Raw genomic sequence first — 15,823 nt, forward strand, 5'->3', positions numbered from 1 at the left:
GGGGGGTGTGGCTTGATAAATTTAAGAAAATAAGTGTTTATAAATTGAACAGTATATTAGGTTTTTATATAAGAAAGTTTAAAATGGAATTTCAAATTTGAGGGTCTGGAACAGATTAATTCAATTTACATTATTTCTAATAGAGAAAAAATGATTTGGTTTTCAAACAAGTCGTTTCTCGAACGGCCTTCTGGAACAAATTAAATTTGAGATATAAAGTTTCACTATAGACACTACCAGCTGATGATTCACTTAGCTTTGAAAGTGAAATGTATGTTCAGCAACACCAACTTTATAATCATTCAAAGTGTGTATACATATTTGGGGGATAGCCTGTATATGCCTATATATCTATATTGAGACAGATATATATAGATAGATCTACTTATGTGCCTATCTATATAAAATAAAATTTTTACCTACTTGATTTTAAAAATAAAAAGCACTCTAAATAGCACTTTGCACAAAGCACATGGTACATCTTAGCCATTAAAGCAAACCAGCAAACCCGCGACTATAGGTGGTGTGGGGTGTGGTATATCTTAGCAGTAGGTTTCTTTGGTGAGACCTGGTGGTAGTGGTGATGTGCATGTGTGTGGTGGGGAGGTCCCATGGGGACGTTGAAACCTCCCGAGACCCTCTAAGGCGGGGGGGTGGGGGTGGGGGGACGGGGCACCTTTTTTCTGCCTAGGGCCATCTGGATATTAGTAACATCATTCGACTAGCATGCAGAATTATCAGCTTAAAAAGTAGCATGCTATATTTGTTTGAACTTTTTTTAAAAAAATATATTTTATTGATTTTTCACAGAGGGGAAGAGAGAGGGATAGAGAGTTAGAAACATCGATGAGAGAGAATCATCGATCAGCTGCCTCCTGCACACCCCCTACTGGGGATGTGCCCACAACCAAGGTACATGCCCTTGACCAGAATTGAACCTGGGACCTTTCAATCTGCAGGCCTACTCTCTATCCACTGAGCCAAACCAGTCCCGGCTTGTTTGAACTTTTAATTAATTCGCCCCTAATGCGTTGGCAGGGTCAGACCAAATGGTTTCCTGGGTCTTCTGTGGCCCATGGGCCAGATGTTCCCTACCCCTGCTCTAAGGGGTAAAGCCAGAGGAGAGCCCTGTAATGTTTTCCGAGGCAGGGGCCGAGGGAGGAATGGCCTTTCCATGGTAGAGGGTACTGGTGCCTTGACTTAGGACAAAGCAAGTCCTTGATATGTGTGCCAGCCTCAGCCTGCCTCGTAACTTTTTTTCTTCTTCTCTGTCTAGTGATCTCTTAATGAGGGACAACCTGTTTGAAATCATCACAAGCTCCAGGACCTTCTACGTACAGGTAAGAGCTCCAAGAAGACCCTTTTTTTGTTCCATTTCTGAGAACCGTGTGCTCGACGCCTCACCGTTTCCTGCGCTTTCTCTTTTATTTTGCTTGAAGTTTCTGGTTGGTAAATTTAGCCCCTGAAAGCCAGTGTGAGTCCCGTTTTATTCTAAACAGGATGTTTGCCAGAAGCTTCCCAACCATGAAATGATAAGAGCAGGTTGAGCCTCTGTACTGGGGAAACGTGAGCGAGGATCAGCTGCTCCCAGCTGCTGGGCGCCAGCTAAGCAGAGAAAAGGAGAACCGGTCAGTGGTTTCACTTCTCCTTCGGAGGGTATTTATAAGCCCCGCCGTGTGGTCATCCCAGAGTGCGGAAGGACAGCAGCACAGAGGCCCCTGTGCAGGCGCCAGGTGCACAGCCCAGCTGCACAGAGAAAGCCATTGTTTGGGCTCTGGCCGCCCAAGCTATCAAAGCTGCTCCCCGCCACCCACAGCTGGAGCTCTCCCAGCTCCTAAAATCATAGGCGCTGGGAAGGCAGATTTCCAAACAAGCCCTCAGCCCAGCCCGTGCTGTGACTCATGCAGCATCGTGATAATACATTTCCAGCGCTAAGACTGCTGTGTCGCCTGTTGGTTTAAATGGGGGGTGGGGGTGGGGGAGGGCTCAGCCAATGCTTTCAAGGCTTCCCCTGCCCTTTCCTCTAGGCGTCAAGTGCCCCTCCCTTCCACAGGGGTCACCCCTCCCTCATGTGTTGGGTAGCAGCTCCAGTTGTCCCCTCTCTGAGTTGGCAGCCGTCTGTGGGTTCCATCCATTTAAGCATTCTATGTAATAAAAGGGTAATGTCCAAACCGACTGAACAGCGGAATGACTATTCGCTATGATGTGCATGGACCATCAGGGGGCAGATGCTTAAGGCAGGAGCTGCCCCCTGGTGGTCAGTGCACTCGTACGGGGAGTGCTGCTCAGCCAGAAGTCGGGCTCATGACTGGCAAGTGCAGAGGCAGTGGAGGGAGCCTCTCCCGTCTTTGTGGGAGTGGTAAGGAGGTCAGACTGCTGGGCCTATGCTGTCAGTCGGACATCCGCTGAGGATTCCTGGACTGCGAGAAGGTGCAGGTGAGGCTGAGGGACCCCCGCCCCCAATCCCCCACCGAGTGCATGAATTTCATGCACTGGGCCTCTAGTATAGAGAGGAAGCGAGAGGGAGAGAGAAACATCAGTGATGAGAAAGAATCATTGAATGGCTGCCTCCAACACCCCCCCAACTGGGGATGGAGCTGCAACTTGGGCGTATACCCTTGACCAGAATCAAACCTGGGATCCTTGAGTCCACAGTCTGACATTCTATCCACTGAGCCAAACCGGTTAGGGCCATTCCTTCAGACAAGCGCTTGTCACCCCAGGAGAGACGACACAGGGAAGCTGTGGAAAGTGATGCTGGGGGCATTAGAGCTGGCTCCATTGCTGCCCAGGGTCAAAGTTTTAAACTGTAGGTGCAACGAAGGCATTTCCATGTCTGGCTTCTAACAGGTATTTGTAGGAGAGTCTTCAGAATGCCAGGCGTTTGGCCTCATACCGGGGACACTGTTTTGCATGGAACAGATTGTGAACCAGAGTCAGGTACACAGGCAGTGAACACAGTGTGGTGGGGTGGGGGAGGGTGTTCAATGGATGAACACAAGGCAGTTTTTAGGGCAGCTGAAACCTTTCTGTATGATACTGCTAAAGATGCATGAAATAGAGCTTTACTGCACAATTTTAAAAAAAGCATTTAGGAGGTCAGGTGATCCCAGCACGGAATGCAGAATATGCCAAAAGAAGCTAAATGTATCACTAGTGTGAAACTCCCTCACTGGTGGGATAGGAGAATGTAAATAAAACAAAACAGGGTGCTGAGTGCTACCATTAGACTGAGTCGTGGTTGCCATGGGAACTCATAGAAAGGGCATCTCCCCCAGCTTCAGGGAGTCAGGGGAGGTTTCTTGAGGGAAGACATATCCACGTCTGAGTGTTGAGGGAGGAATGGCCCAGGCAGAGGGAACAACTGTGTAGAAAACAACAACCTGGAGATACCGGAGGCCGGGAGGCAGGCGCACGTTGTTAAAAAGTTTCTCTTCTGTGCTAAGGGTCAGGCCCCTCGATGTTGAAGTAGGGGAGTGACCCAGTCAAATCTACCTTCTAAAAATACTCCTTGAGCAGGTGCTCTCACTTTCAGAGCCTTGTTTTCTCATCTGTAGAGATGATAGCCCCACCCTCACCCCAAGAACAGCAGGCTGGTGTGTGGAACAGTCTAGAGGACTGATGAGAAAAGTGGGGAAGATGGGAGGCAGGCCAGTTGGAAGGCTATTGTAATGTAGGTGCGGGATAAAAGGAAGCCCACACTTGGGTGGGTGGACAAACATGGAACATGTAAAAGCTGTGAAAGGGTCTTTTCTAGGACTTGATTGTTGGTCGGGTGTGGGGTGGTGGGAGAAAGGAGCAGCAAGGGTAGCTGATGGCAGCCATCAATGTGAAACAGGCAAGCCTGGCAGAGATGGTTTACCTTGACTCTGGGACATCCAAGGCAACATGCTGTGAAGGCCCTTAGACAAACAATGCCTGACACATTGGTGCTACTAGATAAGTATTTGTCAAGTAAATTATTATCCTCTGTAAGAGTTAGGACAGAGCTTTGGGAAACATGAACCTCCCCTCCCCCCCATAAAAATCGTTCAAAAGGTTTCCCATCATCTGCATGTGTGTGTGCATGCTTACCAGAGTCTTCTCATCCCTTCCATCCCTCTTTGCCTTTCTGCGCCCACGTTTCTGGGGCAAAAGAATGCTAGCATCACACTGAATAAATAAATGCGTGAATGGACACGTGTTTATCACAGCTAACTCAGAGGAATCTGAAGTTAGAGAAGAGATTAAAGATCATTAAAGATTTGTATTCATTTATTTTAAAATAGCAACTATTAAACTGATTTATGTTAAGGCAAGTAACATTTTATGAAAAGGAACTATATTGCAGAAACAAAAACGGCAACAAGAGTAGCACTGTTTTTTGTTTTTGCAAATCTGATTAATGGCTGGCTTAATAGAAGACAGCAGGATTCTCATATCTGCCTCTGCATTCTATCTGGGGCCATATGTTGTTTTGATGGAAGAATATGAAGAAAATCTGGCCCTGCACAGATATGCATTTGGAAAAAAGGCGACATTTTATAGCTTTTCCAGGTAATTGTGGATATTCTTCTTTGATTCTAAAACTTGGCAAATGGTGGTTAGTTTCTTCATGTTTCATATAATGTGGAATCAGAAGCCAATAATAATAAACTTTTATACTCTTATTTTAAAATCCTTTGGTTGGTTTTTCGATTTGAACGAATCCTTTTTACCAATGCATGATTTTGCAACTGTGTGCATAGGACTTTTGGAAAATCATGGTCTTGCTGAGCTATGCAGATCTTCCAGATGTGGACACATTTTATTATACTAGTATAGCTACTATCCCAGTGCATGGATTCGTGCACATTGAAAGGAAATTAATTAGAAGAAATATTTTAATATTGCTATTCACATCTTGCTAATAAAAAGAAGATAGGATTCTGCTGAGTCTCCTGTCTCTCTACTCCAGGACTTCTGTGAGGATCAAATGAGATGAGGCACAGGAAAAGGCTTCACAAACATTTGGTTAAACTGTAAAATGTTTGCACCTGGCTATAAAGCAAGTAGAGTTCCTGGGCTGAAGAAACTCCAAGGAGACTAGTTGCTAGGGAGCGGAAGCCAGGCAGTGCTATGTGGCATCAATACCTGAAGCCCACAGCGACCGTTTCTGAGCTGGGCTGGGCTATGAGCCACATTTTGTGCCATGGGGTCTCGCCAGCTTTGGCTGCGATTTGGTGGGGTGTCACTCCAGGTTGGTGGCGGGGCCTGTGTCCCACTTGGGGGAAGCCGAGTGTTGGTTTCTTGGCGCCAGGTCCGTGATGCTGTTTATTTTTAAATGGCCAGCTCCTGCGTTGAGCGTCTGACCCCTGGTGGTCAGTGGACATCATAGCTACCAGTCAGACAGACAGACACTTAGCATTTTATCTCTCTATATAAAGAAGTAATATGCAAATTAACTGGGGGCGCTGTAACAGTCATGACCGCTCAAGCAGAGGCTGCGTGCGCAGGTGGGCAGGAGGAGGCTGCTGCATGGTGAGACAAGCCACGTATGGCACAGACCTGCAGAGAGCAGGGGGCAGGGCCTGCCTGCCAGGCAAATGTTTAACAGGCCCGCAGAAAACAGGGCCTGCAGCCGGGGCACGTCAGCAGTCCTGCCTCTGCATGTGAGCTGCAGAGGAAACACCTTTCCTGACTGCTCGTTGACTAAGTTCCCGTTACGCCACTCACAGTGTTCTTGGTAACTTGTGTAATAAGAATCCAAGAAGGTGATCTAGGGATTTTCCACCTCACGCCTGGAGGAAAAAAAGAAAGGTGTGCTGCTGGAGCGGCTAAGAAATGTCATATCCTGCCCTAGCTGGTTTGGCTCAGTGGATAGAGCCTCGGCCTGCAGACCGAAGGGACTGGGTTCAAATTCTGGTCAAGGGCATGTACCTAGATTGCAGGCTCCTCACTGGCTGGGGTCCAGGTCAGGGCTCATGCAGGAGGCAACCAATTGAAGTGTCCCTCTCACATTAATGTTTCTCTCTGTCTTTCCCTCTCTCTTCTACACTCTCTAAAAATCAATGGAAAAATATCTTCAGGTGAGGATAAAAAGAAAGGAAGGAAGAAAGGGAGGGATGGAGGGAGAAAGGGAAGGAGGGTGAGAGGGAAGAAAAAAGGAAGGAAGGTAGGTCATATCCTATTATAGAGACATCTTGAAAATGAGCAAAGAAAGTTGTCATTTTTTCATGTGAAGGGATTGGAGTCTGTGTTGATGAGAACACCTTGGTGGCTGTGGCAGCTGGCAGTGGCAGCAGTTGTGGGATGATGGGGGCAGTGCTTTCCCCTAATCAGCCCAGTTGCCTCCTGTAGAGGGAGGCCAGACTGCAGTTTAGACCCACTCCCCATGGGGAGCAGGCCTAAGCCATCAGTAGGACATCCCCTGAGGCCTCCTGGATTGGAGAAGGTGCAGGTTGGGCTGAGCGACCATACCCCCCCCACCCCCCCAATGCATAAATTTCATGCACCGGGCCTCTAGTATACATTAAAAAATGACATTTGTTAATATCAGCATCAACAAGACTTTAAATATGGAAAGCTGTCAAGCTCATGGAAGTAAATAAGTCTTCTGAAATTCTACTTTTTGCTTTGGAAGCTCAGAATTCATCATTTGCAAGAAGATACTTTCATGATCTTCCTGATATCACAGGCTCATTTCTTTTGGTTTTGAGAAAGAGTTCGTCTTAATACCTAAATCTGAATAAGTATGACTGAGTTTGTCTATTGGTCATTTGTTCCAAATAAAAATCGTGTTCCATGAAAAAAAGGAAAGAATATAATGACTACTCACACAGTTTGGTTCTGATCTGATTCCTAAGGTGTTATGCCCAGTAAACCTGCTTCAAAGAACTGTGTGTCCTCGGTATCTAGATAGCTAGATCATAGGGCAAGGGAGATCTATGAAGAGAAAATAAATCCCTTAGACTAGGGGTGTCGAACTCAATCAGAGAAGGGGCCAAAATCTAAAATCCAGCCTAAATCAAGGGCGGAATGGTTTACTGAACAGTCATAAACTGACAATGTCATAAACTGACAGCTGAGTGCAGTGATGACAGCGCGGTGCGAGCCACATTGCAAGGCCTGGCGGGCTGGATTTGGCCCGCGGGCCTTGTGTTTGACACATGTGCCTTAGACAGAAGAGAGAGGGACTTGGGCAACAGAACGGGGCTGGATTCCAACCCCATTAGGTGCTGGTCGTTTACCTTCTGTGTCAGATTTACCTCCTATGTCACATGTGTGATCTCTCACGCTATAGTATTTCTTGCTTTACTAAAAAGCTAGACCACTTATTGGCCACTTTGCTGTCCTATTCACAATGCTAAGCAATTTACAGGCAGCGTATTACTTAATTCTCTGCAGTGTCGGAGCTCATCTTCACTTGGAGATCATAAACCTGGTGAGTTATGGGACTGATTCGGGGGCACTGGAGGCTAGGATGAGACCTGCTCATTTGTGTTTACAAGCAGCCTGGTGCAGAACCCAAGATGCAGAGGGTAGTCTGGCTCTGAATTGGGGAAGACCAGCTTGGGGGAATGGGGTGTCTTGGCAGATGGATCGTGGTGACATAGATCCAGAATCTGGCAGAAATCAGGTATGTAAGCTTGTGATGCTAGCAAGGCAATCAGTAGGTAGATGGTTCTCACCTTTGAACAGAGGCTCAACAATGAGGTTTTAGTCTTTGGAATACAAGTCAAGAGGGGTTCCCCATTTCCCAGTCATAGAAAGTCAAGGGTGTAAGGTAGCCAAGAGGATTAGTTATTTGAAATTAGTGCTTTAATGCAGACTGGCTTTAATGACTTGGCATAAGCCCAGTTGTCAGCACTAGAAGGCTGTGTCAGGACAGAAGTGGTACCGAGAGGGCTCACACGTGGATTGCAGAGTGTTGGGCTGTAACTCTTTGGATACCTATGGTTTTAATGTAGACTACGAGGTACATGACATTTCTCAGAACTACATAGTATATATGACGTGGGTTGTCCTGTGGCAGGGGTGTCTGAAGATGGGCTGGCTCTTGGGCAGAGGGCAGGGATGATTAGCTATTGGGAAGAGAGGGCAGAGATTGGGAATGGAATGGAGAAGAAGCTGCCTAAACATTTTAGACAGCTGCAGTGGAAGTGCCAGAAGTAGATATTGGAGGCCTTTTATTGATGATCTCTAAAAATCCCATGCTTCAAACCATTGCATCTGTTGTAATGCTGGGCTCCTAGTAGATATTCATGAAAAGATCCTGGACTGCAGTAAATGACAGACTGCAATAGTTCATTTTAATTGCCTTTGTTCCCCCCACCTCCAAAACTGCCCTCAAGATCAGAAACCCTACTTTTTTTTTTTTTTTTTTTTTGAACCAAGCACCAGAAACAAATGCACATGTTTAAGCGCAGGAGAGGATGCAGGCATGAGTTTGGCACTTCTCCTCTTGTTCTCCATTTCCAGCGTTTTTTATTCTTGGTGATTCACATGGTATGGGTGGACTTCAGAGCTGGTTTTTACCTCTGGTTCATGAAGCTACCTTTGTGATACGGTTTTAAGGTATTTTGAATCATTGATTAATGCTAAGCACAGGCTTTTCATAAAAGATAGGTATACACACACACCATCATTTTTGCAAACAGCCTTTGAGGTTTCAATGAATGTTTATTGCCAGTGAATCCCATTCATAAAATGATTAATAGAGACTGTAATTGTGGTATCAATAAAGTAATATTCTATTTCTTCTCATGTGGGATCAATTACAGTATCTGCTTTTCTATTTGAATAATATTTTAAAATAACAGCTTATTAGTTAAACATTAAAATAATGCTTACCAATGATTGTTATTATTAACATTAACATGGCTGGATTAACTCGCTAGATTATCTGACAAAAAAAAAAAATGTCCTTAAGCAGAACTAGAGAAAGAGAAAAATGTAATTAGCAAACAATTTCCATCTCTATTAATTATTAAATCTTTTAAGAAAGAAATTGCATTATTTTGCCTATTATATTAGCAAAGAATTTTAAAAATTATAATATGTAGTTCTAGCAAGGGTACCTGTAGAAAAATAATATATTGTTGACAAATGAAATTTTCATGTAGTTGACCAGAAACATTTCTGGCCAAATGTAAGAGACTGAAGGGAATGCATACTGTTTATCTAGTGATTTCTCTGGGAGCTGAAGAATCTTACATATGAAAAAGTTTTATGCATAAAGATGTGAGTAACAGCATTACTGATATTAGAGGAGAGGTGGAAATGATCTGAAGGCATTTTAGAGGATTTTGATTCTTGTGCTTGAGCCCCCAGATGTTAAGTCAGGTGGTTCCTAGATTTCTGTGGTTCAGTGACTCCTTGCTAAGTGGAGGCTGGGGTGAAGAGGCCCCGGCTAGTTGTAGGAGAGTTTATTGGTGAGGTCTCAAAGGGCAATCACATAGGTGGCCTGTGGCATGTGGGGTAACATTTGACATTGGGGGAATTTGCCAGGATGATCAAAGTAGTAGAAGGAGCTTAATAGTCCTGGATTATTGGAGTGTCAGCATGGGGCTCTTGCAATTTGCTTAATGAGAATCCCAGATTCCTATGTGATGTCAGAGACCTCCCTCAGCTCCCATTTCTGTCTTCCCCTTTGTCTTCTAACATCCCCTCTCCCCCATCAAATCACCTTCTGCTTCCCTCCAAGGAAAATCTTTAAGAAATGCTTTTCTACTATTGGACAATTTGCCTCCACCTTATTCCAATGCAAAATAACCCTCCTTTCCTCCCAAATATGAGATCTAATTTGATCCTATAGGTAGGAATTGTCTGCAGATTGAGGGGTGGGGGAAGTCTCGGAAGGGGTGGTGAATATATTTATAATGTTGGAATTTAAGGCTTCATATGCAATAGTAATAAATAACGAATGCTTACAATGCCCTTTCTGTACATTAGACACTGTTCAAATTCTTTATCTGCAAGAGTTTATTTAAGTCTCCCAATAGTTGTACTTGTGGACAGGCTAGCTCTGATATTAGTAAAATGCCTTCCAGAAGAATCTTGGAGATCTTGCCCTGATTAATATTTTGGACTAGGGATGGGTTTGTCTCTTTCTTGGGGAACCACCAGCTTGTCAAATAACCGGAGAAAGTCCGGAGAGAGAGGGTGCAGTAAAGCTGCAGCTCTAGCACGTGAGAGAGCTGTTCCCCTCGGGCACTTGTTGCTGCACACTTCTGACCCATTGTGCAGGGGGTGACACCATTTCCCTTGCAAGTTGCTCCTGTCCACGTCTAACCAAGGAAGCTTGGTTTTGGGGTGACAGAAAGGGGTAGGGATGGAAGTTTGAGGGTTAAAAAAAAAAAAAGCTTATGTATTATTTTGATATAATGCAAAGAGAAAGAACCATTTTTGGGGGTGGGGAAAGTGAGGGTAGGTGGAGAATTTTGCAGTCTGGGGTGCGGTGTTTGCATATACAGATGCACCCTTGTGATTTTTTCCCCCCCGACACTTGTGAGCTGGGGTGGAACCATTTGGGGAAGGCACAGGGGGACAGAGAGAGGTTTACAAATACAAATTTCTGGAGGCCAAGGCTTCAGTCTTGGTCCCGTCTTGTTCCCAGCACCTGATGCCATGTGTAAGACTGAATAAGGCCTCAGTAAACTTTTCCTGGGTTCGCTTGAATTCAGCCTCTATGAAGCTGGAAAACACAGAACTCAGAGTCCATTTGCAGTGGCTTTGCCTCTAGATTTTCTTCCTTTCTCACAGAGTCGCTGCTGCCCTCTTCTGGGCTTAGTAGGTATCTCTTGGGAAAATATTTATATATTTTTTGTTAGCAGCGTCCCACATATTTTTAAGCTTAGCACTCCAAGTCTAGCAACTCCGAGGCCTGGATGGGGAGTCAGAGCAGACTCAAGTAGCTTGTGTTTGGACAGAATTCCTGCTTGGAGATGGTACACATCTGGGAGGCTTTGCAGATTTGGCTTGAATGGGACTGGAGTTGAAAATAAACTTATTCTGTACAGATATCTGTAAGGGAGAGATGACTGCCTTGAGAGGCAGCAGAACTGGAATGTAGACTAGCCATAAACCCTGAGCTCTGACTTCCTGGGGCTCATTTTCATTTTCTATAAAGCTGGACCAGGCCGATTGTGTTCCAGAAGGGGATCTGGGACTTCAACCGGAGAGAGAACCTCTAAGCTCTCCCCTCCCTTGTGACCTCTGCCCCACTGCTGAGCTGCTCCACTAGGAGCTGGTTTATTTATGAAGTGTCAAATCCGAGTGTGCAGGGGGAGGGAAATGTCCTCAAACGTCTAAAGCCACTAGACGAGATGATGATCTCTGAGATTCTTCCAGCTCTAATGGTGTGATTTTTATGACCCTCGCACTGAGTCAGAGACTCGAGAGCTGAAGTCATAGGGCTCAGAATGTCTGTGTAAACGCTGTGGGTGTTTTGCAGGCGGACAGCCCAGAAGACATGCACAGCTGGATTAAAGAGATCAGGGCAGCTGTCCAGGCCCTCAAGTACCACCCCAGAGTAAGTCACTTCCTTTCTGTTGCATAGTCACTGTCAGCTTGGGGATGCGTGACCTTGAGTGGGCAGGTTTTAATTTGGTGCCGAAGGCAGGCAGCCTGGTCCTAGCTGAAGCCTCGGGCCGCCTTGTTTGTTTTTCTCTCTCGACTGACTTGGGTACACATGTTTATTTTTTAGTTTTGGTTCTTGGAGGAGGTGAGGTAGGGCCGGATAGATGTGTCCTACACAGCTCCCTGTCAGGCAGACTTTGACAAGTCTGGAGTGAGTCCCTTAGGGCTGACTTGATTCGTCTCTGGACTACGAGACGGTGATCGTGGGTGGGTTACTCAACGTGGGGCTTTGGGATAAACATTGTCAGGAAAGCCCTCACTTTCCTTTTTTTTTTCTCTTTTTTTTTTTCTTCCCCCTTTTATGTTTGTAGGAAATGTCCTTTTCTAGATCCATTTCTTTGACTCGCTCTGGAAGCTCCAGCCTGTCTGGTGGGCCCAACTCTGTCTTCTGCAGAGGACGGCCGCCCGTGGAAGAGAAGAAAGCCCTCTGCAAAGCCCCCTCCGTGGCCTCCTCCTGGCAGCCCTGGACACCTGTCCCCCAGGCCGGGGAGAAGCTACATCCCCCCGAAGAGACTCTGGAGGACTCGTTGTTCACTCGACTTGGGGAAAGCAATACTTCGGGGGCGTTGCCCAGCTCCCGGGTCAGGCACCGATCGGAGCCCCAGCACCCCAAGGAGAAGCCATTTATGTTCAACCTTGATGATGAGAACATACGGACTTCTGACGTGTGATGAGGCACAGCGCCCAGGGAGGGGGGGACGGGGAAGACTCAAGAGAAGGAGGCCATGACTCAGGTTCTCTGTCTGTTAGAGGATAGTCAGAGGCCTTTATGCCGCTCATATTCCTTTGGATGCTCTGTGGGAGGGGCCCATCCAGCTGGCTTTTTTAAAAAAAAGAAATATCAGCTCAGTGTATTTAGTTTGGGATAATCACTAGGTTAGACCTGTGGGCATGCTCAATGGAGAGCAGGTTGCCTCTTGCTCGACTATTGCAAGGTCATCCTGATGAGAGAAGATTTTTGTCCCTCACCAAGTTTTATTTCTTCAGCCTCGTTTTAGTTCCTTCTCTTTGTTTTCAGGACAGACACAGAATCTTAGGCCTGCCATCTGGTTTTATCCTGTTCCTCTGTAGCAGCTGAAGTTTGACTGTGAAGTATAAGGGTAGTAACTAGCCCACCTAACCAGAGAGAGGAAAGGTGGAGACCCAGGCTCCCCTTCACTGGGATCCACTCTAAGGGGAGGTGTTAAAATCTGGGGGCTACTCTATCAGGGCAGATCCCCATAGAGAAAGAAATAGGGACCTCTTGTAAGGAATGGGGAATGATTCATTCAATACATCAGTCAATTTGGGGAATGACTCTGTTCTCATGTAGATGTTCTTTGACCTCAAATACTGTCAGTGTGAGTGACAGACCCGCCCACCTGGTTTCTGGGTCCAGCCCCACGGATGGGTTTATCAGTGTTAAACGTTATGACTGTTTGAGAACAGACATTTCCCTTGGTATGGTGTTAGTTGGAATGCATGGAGGGTTGACACTTGTATATAATTCACTTGTGTGATAGGTCAGATCTCTCTTTTAGAGTCTTAGGTTTGCTGTGAAGCAGGTGCTGGGAAGAGATGGGTTGGCGTTTCCTTGATCCATGTTTTCCAAACAGAAGGAAAGGCCTGCTTTATCCCAGACAGATAGATTATCTGGAATCCTTGCCTCACAGCTCCTCTTTAATGGTCCAACAGTAGTCTAAGTTTAAGAGCTGTAGTATCGTGTACCCTGGCAGATTTGCTTTCTTTTTATTGTTTGTGTCATCCTTTGAATGAAGCCTTATGTTCTTGCATGATCCGACCTTGTAATCTGATGAGGTGTTCCATGTACCGAAGAGCAGAGAGATAGAAAGATAATCTTGATAGATATTTATATTTTTAATACAATAGAAACTGCATAGAAACACTGATTTAGAGGCTATGCATTGCTAACTAGAGATGTCCCAGGAAGAAGAGCATAGATTGCATTATCCACCCAAATTTCAGGGTGTACCTTCTTCCATTTGGGGGGAAAAAAAAAAGTCTATTTCTGGGCCCCTGGGAGGATTTGTCTATCCAATTCATATGGTGAACTGCTATCAGGAACTTATCAGGGTTCCCTAAAGGGAGAGACAAGGTAACTCATTTCTGTCTATAACTTTTACCAGCTAGGTCAGGTAATTATATTTTTAAATTATAAAATCAGTGACTTGTGGAAGAGACTAAGAGAAATATTTTTACCTAAGTAAATCCCTTTTCCTGCTTATGTCCACATCTAATGCAGAGGTGAAAAGATGTGATCAGAAAATCCTTAGGGACTTGAGGGAAATCTTATGTTTTCCTTGAAGTCATCGTCATGTTGAGAACCATTCTTGACTGCACTGTGTTGGAGATCCCCTTCTCTTAAATTGTTTGGTATAGTGGTCCTGATATAAAAAGAAAATCTACTACTGGGTCTCTCTCTCTCTCTCTCTCTCTCTCTCTCTCTCTCTCTCTCTCTCTCTCTCTCTCCCCTTGCCCCCCAGACTTTTGTACACCTTTCTACTCAGAAATGAAAATTATTTGCCTACATCAAAGAAAGTACACAATAAGTCATACTGAATTAATGAAAATAATTTAGAGACTTTTGAGGTCTCTTTAAACATTCCCTAACTCATGGAAAGTTGCCACCTTTTGGTATGTAAACTGTAAAAATTTATCCGTTTCTCTCTCTTTTAAGATTAAACTCTCTGTTAGATTACTACTGCTACATTAATTGACCATTATAATAAGCTGATATGTTTCTTATTCATTGGTCTTTTTTTGAGAATGTGTTAAATTGAACATGCTTACAAATCCAAATTGTATTATCTTGATGGGGAAAACAAGGACTCTAGTTGGCAGTTTCTTGGAAATCCCAAGTCAGGATATGTTAATGTAGTTCCAACCCCAGGTAAATATAATTATCTTTACTGAAGCCTGAAGGCATTCTCATTCCCAAGCCGTATTTCAGAATTCCTTTTGTGTCCATATTTCTTACCTTCTGGCCAGTTTCACAGCACAGCCTTTTACTGTCACTACACATGGGAGCCAAAGATGGTGTATGTACCGCAAAAGCATTTCCTTTTAAATGTATAAAATAGAAGCAAAGAAAAAAAAAATAGGGCAGGGATGCACAATAGGTAAGTAGTTCAATGCATAGGCTCTGGAATAAATCTGAGCTAAAAAATAAAATAAAAAGAACTAAAAAAGGTACTGCATTTTCTTCGTGGAATAAAATCCTTCTCTGGGTTGTGCTGTTTTTACCAGACATGTGATGGGGTCTTGATTCACTTAATAGTAACTACTTCAGGTGGTCTTCCCTAGAGCTGAACTATTCACCATCCACTGCTTTTGAAAGCTCACCCATTTGCTCTCTTATGTCAGTTGATGGTGAACAGAATTGGGCTTTTTGCATACTTGTGAGACAACAAAAACATACATTAAGTAGAGTGACCTCCGGTCAAAATGTTGGAATTACACATCTGTTTCTGGGTAGAATGCTGGAAGATTCCCATGAGAAAGTAGATTCAAGGTCCAGTTTTGTGGTTCACTTACAAGTTTTTCCTCCCCCACTTCCTTTGAGTACAACTGCTCCGACATAGGCTAAAAGGACCCAGGAAATAAATAGCAGGCTCTGTAGTGGAGCAGTGGGATTTGATGTCTATTTGCACTGAGAACTAAATAAAAAAGGCACATGGAGGTAACAGTATTTTGGAAATGGGAGTTTCCCCAATCAGCTTCATTTATAAACTTTGAACTTGTCAGAAACGCTTCCGTTTATTAAATCCTTTCTAATTATTCCCTTTTCTCTCTGCGTTGTTGCCTGCGGCAGTCAGTGCCCGTCACTCATGTACAATAGGTAGGGTTTGAGCTGTGTGATCCCTTCCCCACTACTTAGGAAGGTGTGGCATGATTCTGTGTTTTGAACCAGTATGTTTCAGCTGTGAAATGCACCCGCTGAAACGGCTGAGCTGAGTGCATGGAAACTGTTGTGCTTCTCATGTTATGTGCTCTCTGAATTGGTATGTAGCAGAAAATTAATTTTCTAAAACTGTTTAGTGGCTTGTTTTGTAATAAAAACACGAGGATACTAAGTGTGGTGTGTTTTCCTAATGCCCACCGTGGGCGGGTGATCGTTCTTGCCATCCTGTCCCTATTAGCTTTATGGATTTCCCAATGCGGTCCCTGCTCAGGGTAGGGCTACACACCTCTCATCACTGCCTGGGGGGGGGGGGGGGGGGGGGCG

The 15,823-nt window shown here is 44.9% G+C and overlaps 1 protein-coding gene across 3 annotated transcripts in view; it reads left to right on the plus strand.

The window, feature by feature from the left end:
* The window catches only part of PLEKHA2 (pleckstrin homology domain containing A2), a 57,692-nt gene extending 42,021 nt beyond the window's left edge, over nucleotides 1-15,671 (plus strand). For all 3 annotated transcript variants that reach the window (XM_084879754.1, XM_084879753.1, XM_084879755.1), the window contains 3 exons: nucleotides 1,277-1,340; nucleotides 11,414-11,491; nucleotides 11,910-15,671. In XM_084879754.1, the coding sequence (XP_084735880.1) occupies nucleotides 1,277-1,340; nucleotides 11,414-11,491; nucleotides 11,910-12,269 (502 nt within the window). In that variant the 3' untranslated portion in view covers nucleotides 12,270-15,671. The remainder of the gene's footprint in view (nucleotides 1-1,276; nucleotides 1,341-11,413; nucleotides 11,492-11,909) is intronic.
* The last annotated feature ends 152 nt before the right edge of the window (nucleotides 15,672-15,823 follow it).

The sequence above is a fragment of the Pipistrellus hanaki genome, assembly GCF_964339955.1.
Source record: "Pipistrellus hanaki genome assembly, chromosome: 3".
Classification (NCBI taxonomy): Eukaryota; Metazoa; Chordata; class Mammalia; order Chiroptera; family Vespertilionidae; genus Pipistrellus; species Pipistrellus hanaki.